Below are 13,274 nucleotides of genomic sequence, written 5' to 3'. Positions count from 1 at the left end.
TGACTATTTAAGTCGTGTGTTGTTTAGATTGTTATGTCATCATTATTACATCTTGTGCTGGATTAGCAGGTTTACGTCGCTCCGCCCTCGTTGTAGCATTTGTGACATCCCAACGAGAAACGGAGCCCATGCCCTATCAGTTGGTATCTATCTAAACGATCCGGCCTATACGCATCGCTCCGCCATCGTCTTCGCCGCAGCCACAGCCCTGCCTGTAATGTTGCGTCACATCGCTGCTCTGTGCTCGCTCAAGTGCCCGAGAACGAGGCGCGTGACTTTAGTCTCACACATATCAGCATATCATTACGTATTACGCGCGCTAGACGAGCACTGCGGCATCGGCTGCCGAGACAACCTCGAACTATATCTGCCGTGTCGGGCTCAGATGCAACTAGCAACGCTTCTCTGAATTTGGCCGCTGGTCAGCAGCTGCTGCATGCTCTACAAGAGGCGCAGGGGTGAGTGAACAGCCAGACGCAGACTATCGTGCAGCAGGCGCAGACTATCGCGCAGCAGGTGCAGACTATCGTGCAGCTGCAAGCTGCGGAGCAGCAGCAGGTGCAGACTATCCTGCAGCTGCAACGGGATATCGACGTGCTGCAAGTTGCGCAGCAGGCACCATGACGGTGAGGCCTCCTGCGGTATGTTAGGGACAAGGACAGGCTATCGTGCAGCAGCTGCATGCCTGACGGGCCCCTCCTCCAGAGGCAAACAGGAGGTGTGAAGATCAAAACCATTCACCTTATGCATCTATCAAAACCATTCACCTTATGCATCTTTCAAAACCATGCACCTTACACATCTGTCAAACCATGCACCTTACACATCTATCAAAACCATGCACTGCAGTGCGCCCACAACAGGAGAACACTGCTGATAGTCTGCACCTGCTGCTGCTCCGCGGCTTGCAGCTGCATGATAGTCTGCGCCTGCTGCACGATAGTCTGCGCCTGCTGCGTGATAGTCTGCACCTGCTGCATGATAGACTGCGCCTGCTGCACGATAGTCTGCACCTGCTGCATGATAGTCTGCATCTGGCTGTTCACTCACCCCTGCACCTCTTGTAGGGCATGCAGCAGCTGCTGACCAGCAGCCAAATTCAGAGAAGTGTTGCTAGTTGCATCTGAGCCCGACATGGCAGACAGAGTTCGAGGTCGTCTTGGCAGCCGTGTAATATGTGTCATATGTTGATATGTGTGAGACTAAAGTCACGTGCCTCGTTCTCACTCAAGTGCCTGAGAACGAGGTGTAGTCTCACACATATCAGCATATCAACACATATTACACGGCTGCCAAGATGACCTTGAACTATGTCTGCTGTGTCGGGCTCAGATGCAACTAGCAATGCTTGTCTGAATTCAGCTGCTGGTCAGCAGCTGCTGCATGCCCTACAAGAGACGCAGGGGTGAGTGAAGGTGCAGACTATCACACAGCAGGTGCAGGCTATCGTGCAGCAGGCGCAGACTATCGTGCAGCAGGTGCAGACTATCGTGCAGCAGGTGCAGACTATTGTGCAGCAGGCGCAGACTATCGTGCAGCAGATGCAGACTATCGCACAGCAGGTGCAGACTATCGTGCAGCTGCAACAGGATATCGAGGCGCTGCAAGTTGCACAGCAGGCACCATGACGGTGAGGCCTCCTGTGGTATGTTAGGGACAAGGACGGGCTTGCATAGGAGTGTGCACATGTTGCCAAAGGTGCCTGCCTGAAGTCGCTGCACTGACTAATGCACACTGCACCGGCCAACGCCTGCTTTTGCTCAACCGCAGGCTCTTCTTATGCTGCTGATCAGGCGGGGCTGGCTCGCACAGCTGATGGTGCTAATTAAGCCACAGTCATTATGGCAGTCACACATGGCGGTGTTCTCCTGTCGTGGGCATGCTGTGGTGCATGGTTTTGATAGATGCGTAAGATGCATGGTTTGATAGTTGTGTAAGTTGCATGGTTTTGATAGATGTGTAAGGTGCATGCTTTTGATCTTTGCACCTCCTGTTTGCCTCTGGAGGAGGGGCCCATCAGGCATGCAGCTGCTGCACGGCCAAGGATGCCATGATCGCACGTGTGGGTTACAGTTGGGCCGTTCTTCAAAGCTAGACAAAGTCAGGCATGCAGCACTGAGTGCTGATGGAGGAACTAGTGGAAGCAGTTGTGGCCAACACGCGGGTGGGTAGGCAGCCTCAGCATCATTACTGAGATGGGCTGGGGCCCTACTTGTTTTGTGGGTGATTGAGACTTTTGCATATGTATTACAGTTACAGTTACAGTGTCCCATGAATCATGGGGTGTATTCCCTACTGGAAGGAGCTTGTAATGCGCACGACCCTCAGGGTGCAAAAGGCATACACATGTACAGATTATTTTCCTGAAGGTGCCCAAGAATCGGGGAAAGCTCCCTGCCCAACGTTGGTGTGAGGACCAGATGCTGGGTTAGTGAAGCATGGCAACCACTTGCTGGCCTCGATATGTGTTGAAGTGTGTGAAAGGCTGTCAAGGGAGAGTGCTGCTGACAAAGTAGGGTGCGGAAGTGTATGGGCTGCAGGTTGAATTGAGATGCGGAAGCCTATGAGCTGCAGGTAGGATCAAGATGTGAAAGCATCAGCTGAAGGTAGAATCGTGATGCAGAAGCGTCAGCTGGAGAGCTGTAATGGGAGAGTCTGGGCACGGGATCCACCTGAGTGTGTCAACCAGGGACATGAACCACATGGTTCCTAGCCTGCAGGGAGCACAGGGGAGGAGAGGGGCTCGGGGTGAGCAGGGCTGGAGCCTGTGCATGGGTAAGGGGAAAGGGGCCTCACACTGCTGCTGATGGTCTCAGGTGCTTGGAGGTTAGCGTGCTCGGTGCAGTGGGACACGGAGGGACAGGTCAAGTTGGGACAAGTCAAGCATGTGTTACAGAACACCCTATCAGAGGGCTTGGGGCTATTGCCCATAAACCAGAGTTGAGGGGGGAGATCTCAGGGCTTACAGCCGAAGTGTGGTCTTATGGCCTGGTCTCAGTACACAGGTCTTGCCTGGTCTCTCGAACCTAGTGTGGCCTCCACCTTAGATAACCCTGGAGGCTCGTCCTACCCATATGGCCCCATTCCTCCCCATGCAGGCTTACAACCCATTCCCATCACATGTGCTTGTCCTGCAAAGGGGCTGGACGAGACAGTGCCAATCCCAGTGCCTGGCATGGCAGTGCTCTTATCTTCCATCTACGTGTAGAAATTGAGATTGCATTGGTTACATGAGGGATCGAATTTAAAAAATTCGCCCCCAGATGGGCAAAAAATGTAGAAGCTATCGTGTCTCCGTGGGGTATGTGTCTTCGGATGTGTCTATGATGTATAGACACTTTTTCACCTTTTGGGCCCCAAATTACAGGGGGTTTGGGGGGGCTTGCCCCCCATGGAAGTTTTTTCTGAGGGGGTGTCTATCTACGCAGCGTAGGCACCAGGGGCCTGCAGGCATCTACATGATACTGGCATTGTGGCATGGAACACCGTGCCCAGCCAAAAAGTGACAACCCACGTGACCATCTCACATGGCCATCTCACATGGTGTGTGTGGCCCATCTTGTGTGGAGACATGGGCGGCTGCTACATGGTCATGGACATCACCTCCAAGGAGAACCTCCCAGACTATGTCGCTGACAATCGCCTCCCGGCGTGGCTCCTCCCGACACAGATGGCCAACCCCCGGGCCGACACCTCAACTACTGCCCGGATATCCTACTCATCCTGTCCATCATGCTAGCCGCCACCCATGCCCCCGACTTCAACATCATCCCCGGCCAGCACCACACCATCAAAGTAGGCTACTCTGCTGACACAAACCACACCGCAAAACAACATGAGAAAGCTGAACAACATGCACACCTCAAGGCCGCCCTGGAAGAGGCGGGCTGGAAAGTACAGTACACTGCCCAAAACACCATTAGCCTGGGCTTTGCCGGCACAATCCGCAAAGACTTCCACCCCCTACTCACCTCCCTCGGAGCCACCACACATGCTGCACGACAATGCTGCGACGCCCTGCACGACCACGCGGTCTCCTCACTCAATAACATTGTCCTCACACGACGACACCTTGAGTGGGGCCAGCCACCAGGCAACCCCGGTGGTGGCTGGCCCGGTGGGGTGTAACCAGAGTGTGTGGGAGGCGGGCATGGCCCACCCCCTCGCCCCACCCCTTCTGGTACTGGGGGTGTACAGGCTACAGGCCTGGCCCGTTTCCTCATCCCTCCCCACTCCCTTAACACATACCACTTGCCTCTACCAGGGTATGACTATTTCTATTTCTGGCGTGTGTGGCACAACACCCGGCCACTCTCTAATATTTGCAAATGCAGGCTTTCACAAGCACACACAAATCACCCATGCATTATGATGCAATGCTTGTTTGCTTGTCTCTTGTCCATGCACGCAATGGTCCACGGACTTGGTCGTGACTGGCTAAACACACATGCACCGACATGCTTACTCGTCATGACACCCCCGACCACCCCCAATATCAAATGCGTCATCACCCTCAGCGTGTGGCCCTCAGCTATGCTCACCACAAGCTCCTTAGTGCAGTCTGTGAATTTGTGCCCAGCACCGTAGTGCAAACCAGGTAGCGGGCTGTTTCCTTATTCCCTAGGACCTTCAACCGTGCACCACCCAGTATGAAACCACACGTGGCCCACTCTTTGCGCTGTGCCGGGGTTGTACTGAAGTACAGTACCTTGCACTAAGCTGCATTCACTTGCATGCCAGTATGTAGCCTCGCAAAACTCTTTCAGGTATGTGAGCAACATCAGTGCTCTGTCCCGTGAGCAAGCTAGCAGCATTGCGTTGTCCACAAATAGGTGGTTGGTGACCTTTTCCCAGCTGTTCCAAAGCTGACCCCCTTGTCCACAGAAGAGCCAGAAGGGGGCGTCTACCCATTGATAGACACTGGGGGCCCAAGGGCATCTACATGATACGAGCACTGGTGGACATCCTCGCTTGACACCCCATCTGACACTGAAGGGCACACCTAGCTTTCCACCCAGCTTGACCCACATGTATGGCTGTGTGCAAGTTTATTGGCACCCCCTGGGTTGTGACATGCGACGTTGCAACATGCTACATGGCAACATACAACAACATATGGTTGAAGAGCACCGTCAGACCTGGTGCCATAAGGTGGAGGGGTGGCGACTGTGGGGGATTGCCGCCATGCATCCTGCTGTCCCTCAGTAAAACCACAGAATCACAGATGCAATTTAGCAGTGTGTGTGCTTCAGACCGCATTGGCCATTGCTCCCCGGGTTGGGCTCCAAAGATGCGTTGAAAATTCGCAGACCACTTGTCAATATCAGTGATCCCAACCTCAGTGCCACTACGACCCTTGAGCCAGGACCACAGGGCTCGCGGGTCAGTGTCGTTCATGCTGATAACATGGGCTAATTCCTTCAGAGGCGCTTGCTCACGTGCAGCCTGTTTAGCATTCTCAAACGTGCATTTAAGGGTCCGCAGGTGGCTTTTCTCCTCAACACTAAGTTGCTGACACGCCGCACCATGCTGTAAGGTAGGCCAACAGCACAACGGCACACTGCTCATTCCACCAGGGTGTACCCCCAACATGTGTAACAGCAGCAGCCTGCTTAGTGGCATCTTTGCAGACTTTTTCCATCGTACTGATGCACACATCAACACCGTGTTGCGTGGTAGCCCCATGCGTGATGGTTGCCGGTAAATCAATCAACTGCGTGTGGTTACAAGGTGGTGCGCACGATTTGTGCCTTCCTGCCTCATACCTGTGGCCCAGGCCGGGGTGACCATCATAACGCCTTATGATATGGTTCGTCCGCTCTAATGTTCCGCCCCTGCAAGGGGCGTGTGCCTGCTCCTGTGCTCCCAAATAGAGTCTAACAACGCGGCCAGCCTGTCAGGCTCTGATTCCTGCATCACGTCACACATGGCCTTACTAAAATATATGCTGCTACCCGCCCGTAACTCGGCGTAGGCCGTGCATTGCATCAAAATATGGTGCTCATCTTCTACTTCGTTGGCCGTACACAGAGGGCAGGTTCTTGCTTCTCGGGGCCGTTCCCAAGCACGATTCACAGTAACTGGCCAACAGCATAGTGTAAAATGCATCAACAGCTTTGTTGCGCCACAGGTACAAATGCTCTGCTATGATTGTGCATGGTACACGCCCATACCCGATGGACCAACCCAATCCACCTTCAGGGAGCGACTCATGAAGGCGTGGGAGCACGAGAGGCTGTCAACGAAACCGCATGCATTCCCCTCGGACGGCAAGCAACCCGGCATTCATATGTGCAAGCACAAGCACTGGTTTAAGTGGAACGGGTGCGGCACCGTTGACCATGCACAAATCATTCAAAAACGCAATGTGCTGGCCCCCGGGGTCAGCAAACAGGGCTTGGAAACGCTTCTTGCCGCCATTATCAAACAAATTTATGAGAGGCGCCTTGTCCTGCTGCGGGGATGGGGATTGTCAAAGTCACCGGACAATGGTCACTGAACTTGGACTGTCATGTACCCCATGCATTGTTGCGCATCACACTCAGGTGCGGGCTAGTAACAAGCAGGGTTTGCGACCCAGTGAATAGGTCGACCGTGCTGCCCCTGCTAGCAGTGAACGTGTGGCCAGCTGGGATGTCCCCATCCACTCTCCCATTGAAAATGCTTAAGTCATGCTGACAACACATGCACAGGACCCTCTTGCCGACAATATCAATTGTTTGGTCCAGCGCCCTGAGCTCAGAGGCTGGTGTAATGCAATGCTCTTTATCAAAAGGCGAGAACGGTGCTTGATATGCGTAATCAGTCTCCTTAGCCGCACCTACACGTGCAGTAAAATCTCCCACAGAAACAGAATCTCTCTCCATCCCTCCGCAATGCATAGATTGCGTCACCCAGCGGTCCAGCAATGCTGTCGGCCAGGTTGTGTCCGCCAGTTTTAAGTCTTCATCCACTTCAGACGTGGACGGTGCAAGATAGCATCAACCCAGCAAGAGACCCTTGCCACCCGCGAGGCATTTCCCACACGCCGCCAAAGGCCTGGACAGGTTGCATGGAAGGACTTTATTTTCAGTAGCAATTATAATGTCGTAATCAGCAGGACATATAACTCCTTGCGCAATTAATTCCAGGCGATTGCCGTAGGCGATGGGAGCATTCCATGTTAGAATGCGTAGTGTAGCACCCCCATGGCTATCCTAACACTTGCCATTGCACCCCTTGCTTGGCGCACCCTTCCACCCCTCCCATCTCTTTTTGCATCGCCTCGATGTCAACTGGCTGCCAGTTGCTGGATGGGGGGTCCTGTGCTCTTAGTACGGTGCCACACCACGTGGGTTGGACCAGGTTCCCTATGGCACGGAAACGATAGTTACGATCTCCATGACCATGTAATGACAATCGTTACCCCGGGGACGTCGTTACATCCGGGTAACGATCGTGCTCAACTCTGACTACTGCACATGGTTACCCCCTCTTCACCTCACCGGGCCGCCAGGGTAACGACAGTCAGCACCTCGTGATGACTTACATTAGGGGCCCCTAACCCCGTCTTATGTCACATGTGGCAGTGGCCCACGACCAGTCCAGTGGTGGCACAAATGGCCTTGTAGCGCAAAATGGCGCAAATGGCAAAATTCATAAATGGCAACAACAAAATGGCTGATATGCGATGCATGCTAGGAGCCATCGAGACAAGCCAGAATTCCAACCTGCAACCCGCACCCACACACAGAGTACCTACAAACAGGAGGACAAATTAGAGAGCCAACACTTCTCCCACCAAACGCCTTCTCCTTCTGGGTCTCAGGCTACCGCACATGACCGCCACAAGCAGCCCGGGGTCGTTAGACCCCATTCTTGCTCGCCAGGTAGGCCATGACGGCGGCTTGTTTGCACTGGTATGCCGCACCGTCTGCGTGACTGCCAGTTGGATGTGTACGCCAGCTGGGAACACGGGCTCCTCGGCGCTGGCCAACTTGTAGCGATTGGTGTTGATGAGGTGCCAGGCAGTGGAGTACTGGAAAGGAATGCCTGCTGTGCTAAGGCAGCAACGCGCTAGGGACCAAGTGCAGTGGTTACTGTCAAGGCTGTTGCCTGAGGCAATGGGTTGCCCATCAGTTTAATTGGGGGCTTCCTGGTGGGGAGGCGGAGCTTGGGGGTGCTTTTTGAAACCATCTGCTGTCAGCATGGGCACATGAGCGGTTGCAGACGCCCCCGGAGGGCTTTTCATCTCATGGTTTACAACCTTGTCTGGATAAGACTAAATACAAGCACTGGAAGGGGTGTGGCAAGCAGAGAAATGCATGCCCATCCTTAGAACCATGCCAATAACTCTGAAATTCCACTAAGTTTTTCTGACGTTACTATAAATATCTATAATGTCTGAAGCCACTGAAATGTCTGAGCCTGAAGCCCAAACCGTTGCCATGCCCAAAAAACAATTGACAGCAGAGAAAATTGCCCAGCTGCAGAAGGCACAAGAGAAGGCGCTAGAGAAACGTCGGCTATTAAGAGAGCTCTCCAAGAAAGAGAAAGAAACGAAGGAAGAAGTGCTAAAATAACGCCTGGAGAAGGTGAGAGAATTCGAGCATAAGGCCAAGGAGAGCGTACCAGTCGAGATCCGTAAGTGGCTAAGGACGACCATATGTCCAGGGGCAACAAGCTAGGCATAGTGGACGTGGCAACCAAGACCATCAAACGATACATACGCTATTACATGCTAGCCAACAACACCACACGATTTATAGACCAGGAGCGAATTACAACTCTACACCCCATTCCTCACTCAAAAACATGACCCCCAACGAAGTATACGGCGACCTAGACACAGAGAGAGAGAGAGGTGTACGAGGAGCTAACCCAGCAAAATGATAAACTAGAGTCACTGGTGGATATAGGGATAGGGGGTTACGTTAGGCGGCGAATTGACAGGGGTAGATTCGAAGATGCTAAATGTTTGAGGGGAGTTTGTGCTGGTGGATGCTGACGGCTCCACCCTGCCATGGCGCTATAAATGAGCTAAGCAAGATTGATCCCAGAGATATGGAGGGTAGTTTAGAGGGCAGCAAGAAGCGGGAGGCGGAGGGAAAGCACAAAACGGTGGTGAGGGTGGGTAAGAGGTATGGGGATGCTGAGGCAAAGATAGAGGAAGCAGAGGGCAAGGAGGCTCCCAAAGCCAAGCCCAAGAAGGGGAAGCGAAGCAGGAAGGCCAAGAAGGAGGCGATAGACGGCGAGGAGCACGTGGAGGTAAGCAGGTTCGAAGGCAGCAGGTTTAACAAGGCAGGCAAGCAGGAGTACCAAGTCAGATTCTAAGGGGACAAGACATTGTACTGGATTCCTGCCAAGCAGCTTGCCGAAGACCTTAGCCCCGACGCTTTCAGCGAGCTTAAGAGGGGTCGCAAGAAGCGGGGATGATTGGGGGGAGCAGGACGGCATGTTTGGAAGACGGGTGACCGTTGGGGTGCGAGGGATCTCAGTTCGGCTCAGTTCCCGTGAGTTCGTGTGGGGCCGAAACTGAGCGGAACTGAGTGGAACTCAGGTACCGTTTTCTTTGCTGTATTATTTTTTACGCTGTTCCTTTTGTTAGGAGCGATTGTTATTGAGGTTATCGCGCGAGCTGGCGAGAAAGTTTGAGTTGTCTGTCGCGCTGAACTTTGTTAGTGTGTAATATTATTCCCATGCTTACATGGTTTGCTATTTGAAGAGCTCCACTGGCCGCTAGCCCGAGCGTCCCAGTCGTAGCCTGTGCTACGACCCCCGCCCATACTTCTGCAAGTATGGACTTCCGCCTGAGGCGGCGTTTACTTGTAGGCATCCATGACAGCGTCCCGCTCGCCGGCTGACCCAGAGGTCGGAGCCATAAAGATCTGACAGAAAGGCGGCAAAATAGGCAGTTGGAATTCAGTTAGTTCCAGCGAACTTGTCCATCAACCGCGCCAAGCGAGAAAGGAAAAATGAACCAGAAAAATGTATCAGTTTGGGCCCAGATTTAAGAAGCGGAATACAACACCAAGCCTGCTCAAGGCGCAGGCTGCATGGGCGGAACTGTGCCGCAGCGTGTGCAAAGGTTGGCTGTTTGAGGGCCTTGGTAGCCACCGCGCTCTCTTTCCTCTTGACAAAAAGGGGGTGCACGCCCGTGGTCGGGAAGGAGATAATAGTGGCCCCTCATGCCCCTCTTCCCCGACAAGGGGGAGAGTGCCTCGGCGGTCTTTCCTGTTGGGTTACGGTTAGGTGCCCCTGGGCAGCATCAGGCACGGATTGATATGTAACTAGTACATGTATACTATTAGGCACTACTGGTAAGGCACGACCATTGCCCCCGAGAGATCCCGGGATCGAGACCTCTCAGTATCGGAACTCCTTCCAAGAATGGAAGGTGAAGTACCCCAAGTTGATGGACTGATGTGACCAGGGATAAGATCATTCTGCGTGCCGAGCAGGAATGGAGTCAGGCCATTGGCGATCCGGCAGATTCCGTGGGATGCTGGTGGTGGGTGTGGAGCCTGAACTATTCACTGAGAAGATGACTAGGGTGACTGGATGAGGGTGCCCCGAAATACCAGGGAAGGCAGGGTTTCGCAGGGTAGCTCCCACGGGTGAAGATATACCCTCCTGTTCCATACACCACACATCGCATCTACACATTGCTCCCTAGTCATGGCTCCGGGCAAGCTCCTTCACCCATGCATCCCCAATGTTGGCCTATCTTGCCCTCCGTGACCTGACCTGAGATCTCTCGGACTTATGGGTTGTATTCATAACGCTTACACAAGTGGCTCACTGACCCATGGGTCTCAACCCTGCTTTCCGGTCCACCGACAAGCCACACCCTCCCCAGGCGCCCCCCACAAGCCGATTGTCAAATAACGAATCGAGACTCCACACACAGTGGGGCATTCAAATCACGAATTGGCGAGATTGGGGAGATTTGTCCTCGTCCTCCTCTAACCTACAGCGAACAAAGGGATTCCCATTCCACCTCCCACATATCCCATATCCCCTCATTCTTCCCTCGAAAACACACCGGGAGCCCTTGCAAACGAGCTTTGCGGATGTGCGTTTTTTCTTAAAACCACTGAGACCAAAACGCCTGCAGCGGCATCTGGATTAAAGGCCGTAGCAGTACGGGTAGCCATTATAACACGGACAGACAGATAGACAAAGTGTCTGCCCGCCTTGCTTACTTAGCACGTGCACCTGCAAGCACTCCGCCGTTTGAGTCGCTGTCACGATCACCGCCAGAGCCGCCCCTCAGATCAGTGGGGCCATCGCCAAACAAATCCATAGAGGGCCTGATGCCACCTTCAGCAGGGCATGCATCCACACCCCCGTAAACTCCCCCTGAAAGCCCATGACCGCAACTGGTCCCACAACATCCCGGAGCGGACACAAGCGGAAAAAAGACAAAAACAGAGAACTAACAGGTCTCGGCTAACAGAGCGTGTAAGGGACGGCGTTGTATACCTAGGGAGGAGCGAGTATGCCCCTGCTGCGGCAATGATAGCCATATTGAAGATGAGAAGCACGTTTTGCTGGACCGTCCGGTGTACGAAAAAAATAATCTGATATGGATTTTCCACGCGTCGAGAATATGAAGGACGCTATGAAGTGGGAACCTGAACGCTTGGCAAGGATGCTGGAACGTATGTGGCCCCACCGCAACTCTATCGTTCCCTTTGGTCGTTAGTCTCAATTATCACTTGATTTGTCTGACGTGCGAGGTAGGTCGGTGCTTCTAGGCGATCTGGCAGCCCTTGAGCCCTCGGCTCCTATTAGGGCGGTTTGCAATTACGGGGAACGCACCCACAACACACGACACACACACACACACACACACACACCTTAGATGCTGCAATATTGTAAGTATTGACTCTGTAGTGTAGATCTTATGCTACGGTCACTGTGCTTAATACTGGATCGTGCCAGCGCGTCATCTAAAGCACCAGGTCTCCCGATCTCACAGCCATAGAGAGGAGCAGATGGAAAGAACTTGAGCTTCAAAGTATCTCATTCCACAGGTCGCCGGCCCACAACTTACGGCTTGTCTAGCTCGGCTAATATAACCTGTGCATGCATGTATGGTATGATGTGTTGGACAGGCAAGCATCTCTTCACCCGTGGCCTCTACCCGGCGAAACCCTGCCTTCCCCGATATTTCGGGGCATCCTCATCTAGTCACCCTAGTCAACTTCTCAGTGAATCGTTTGGGTTCCGCACCCACCACCAGCATCCAATAAAATCTACCACCAAAATAAAATCTACCACCAAAATAAGGTCCGCAACATTACCACCAAACACAGCACCTGCTGAGCACAACATCCGTCAATGCCAGAAATCATTGAAATTACGGAAAAGGCAGCATTCCTCTGACCCCGGGGGTAGTCGGGTGATGACTGGGCCCTCTAGATCTGGGTGATCGCATGCACTGCCAGATGCCACAGGTACCAGGCGCTGATGGTGGTGTACCAATAGCAGCCTTGACAAGAGAAGACAGTATAACATACAGCGTGGTGTGACAGGTGTTGATGATAGTGAGGTTTTATACTATTCGAGGCGATGGTGGCTTGGGTGGTAATAATGGTGGTAGAGGCGCTCTTGCATTACTGGGAGGTGGTATTGGGCGAGGTGAGTAGGGTAGCAGTCGAGGAGGTGTAGGTGGCGATGAGGGCCAGGCTGCTCTTGCGGACATCGGTGGAGACCTGCTTGGCATCGGCTGTAGCTGAGGGGGTCTGGGCCGTGGTGGAGAGGGTGGAGAAGGTGGCAGTGTTTGGTGGGCGCGGTGTAGGTGGAGGGAAAGAAAGTCTTGGAGGCGGTCTTAGAGGCAAGGGTAGAAAGCGTGATGAACGTCGAGGGTTGAGAGGCGGCTGTATATATACGGAAATCGGCCAGAGGGGCGACGGGGAAGGCCATGGACGCCTGTTGGAGTGCGAGGGTGAGGATGTACTAGTTGATGGTGGAGGAAGCCCATCTGGTGGTGGCCGGGGCGACCCGGGGCCTGGGGGATGGACGGGGTGGTCTGGGAGATGGTGGAGACGGCGGAGACGGCGGTGTTGGAGGAGGAGTGGGTGATGAACGAGGAGGTCTGGGTGGAGAGGGAGGTCTGGGTGAGGGTGGAGGTGGAGGTGGTGATGGTGGTGATGGATGGTTCAATAGGGTCCGAGGGGGCTTGGATGGAGGTTGTAAATGCCGAGGAGGATATTGTCCCGGCATGACCGGGGATGAGAAAGTAACGGCAATCGGAGGGGGGAGCTGCGGTGGTGTTGAAGCGGCGCGGC

The 13,274-nt window shown here is 53.7% G+C and overlaps 2 protein-coding genes across 2 annotated transcripts; one reads left to right on the top strand and one right to left on the bottom strand.

Annotated features, from left to right (window-relative positions):
• Positions 1–441: 441 nt before the first annotated feature.
• Positions 442–1,022, bottom strand: VOLCADRAFT_90384 (uncharacterized protein; the record flags this gene model as incomplete). Its single annotated transcript, XM_002949842.1, has 2 exons — positions 442–636; positions 888–1,022. 2 exons carry the CDS (start codon positions 1,020–1,022, stop codon positions 442–444), a joined length of 330 nt encoding a protein of 109 aa, XP_002949888.1.
• Positions 1,023–8,952: 7,930 nt separating this feature from the next.
• Positions 8,953–9,312, top strand: VOLCADRAFT_90383 (uncharacterized protein; the record flags this gene model as incomplete). Its single annotated transcript, XM_002949952.1, has 1 exon — positions 8,953–9,312. One exon carries the CDS (start codon positions 8,953–8,955, stop codon positions 9,310–9,312), a length of 360 nt encoding a protein of 119 aa, XP_002949998.1.
• Between the last annotated feature and the right edge of the window lie 3,962 nt (positions 9,313–13,274).

This window comes from Volvox carteri (assembly GCF_000143455.1).
Source record: "Volvox carteri f. nagariensis unplaced genomic scaffold VOLCAscaffold_16, whole genome shotgun sequence".
In the NCBI taxonomy this organism is placed as follows: Eukaryota; Viridiplantae; Chlorophyta; class Chlorophyceae; order Chlamydomonadales; family Volvocaceae; genus Volvox; species Volvox carteri.
Note: the sequence above shows the minus strand (reverse complement) of the source record. Positions and strands in the feature narration are given on the sequence as shown.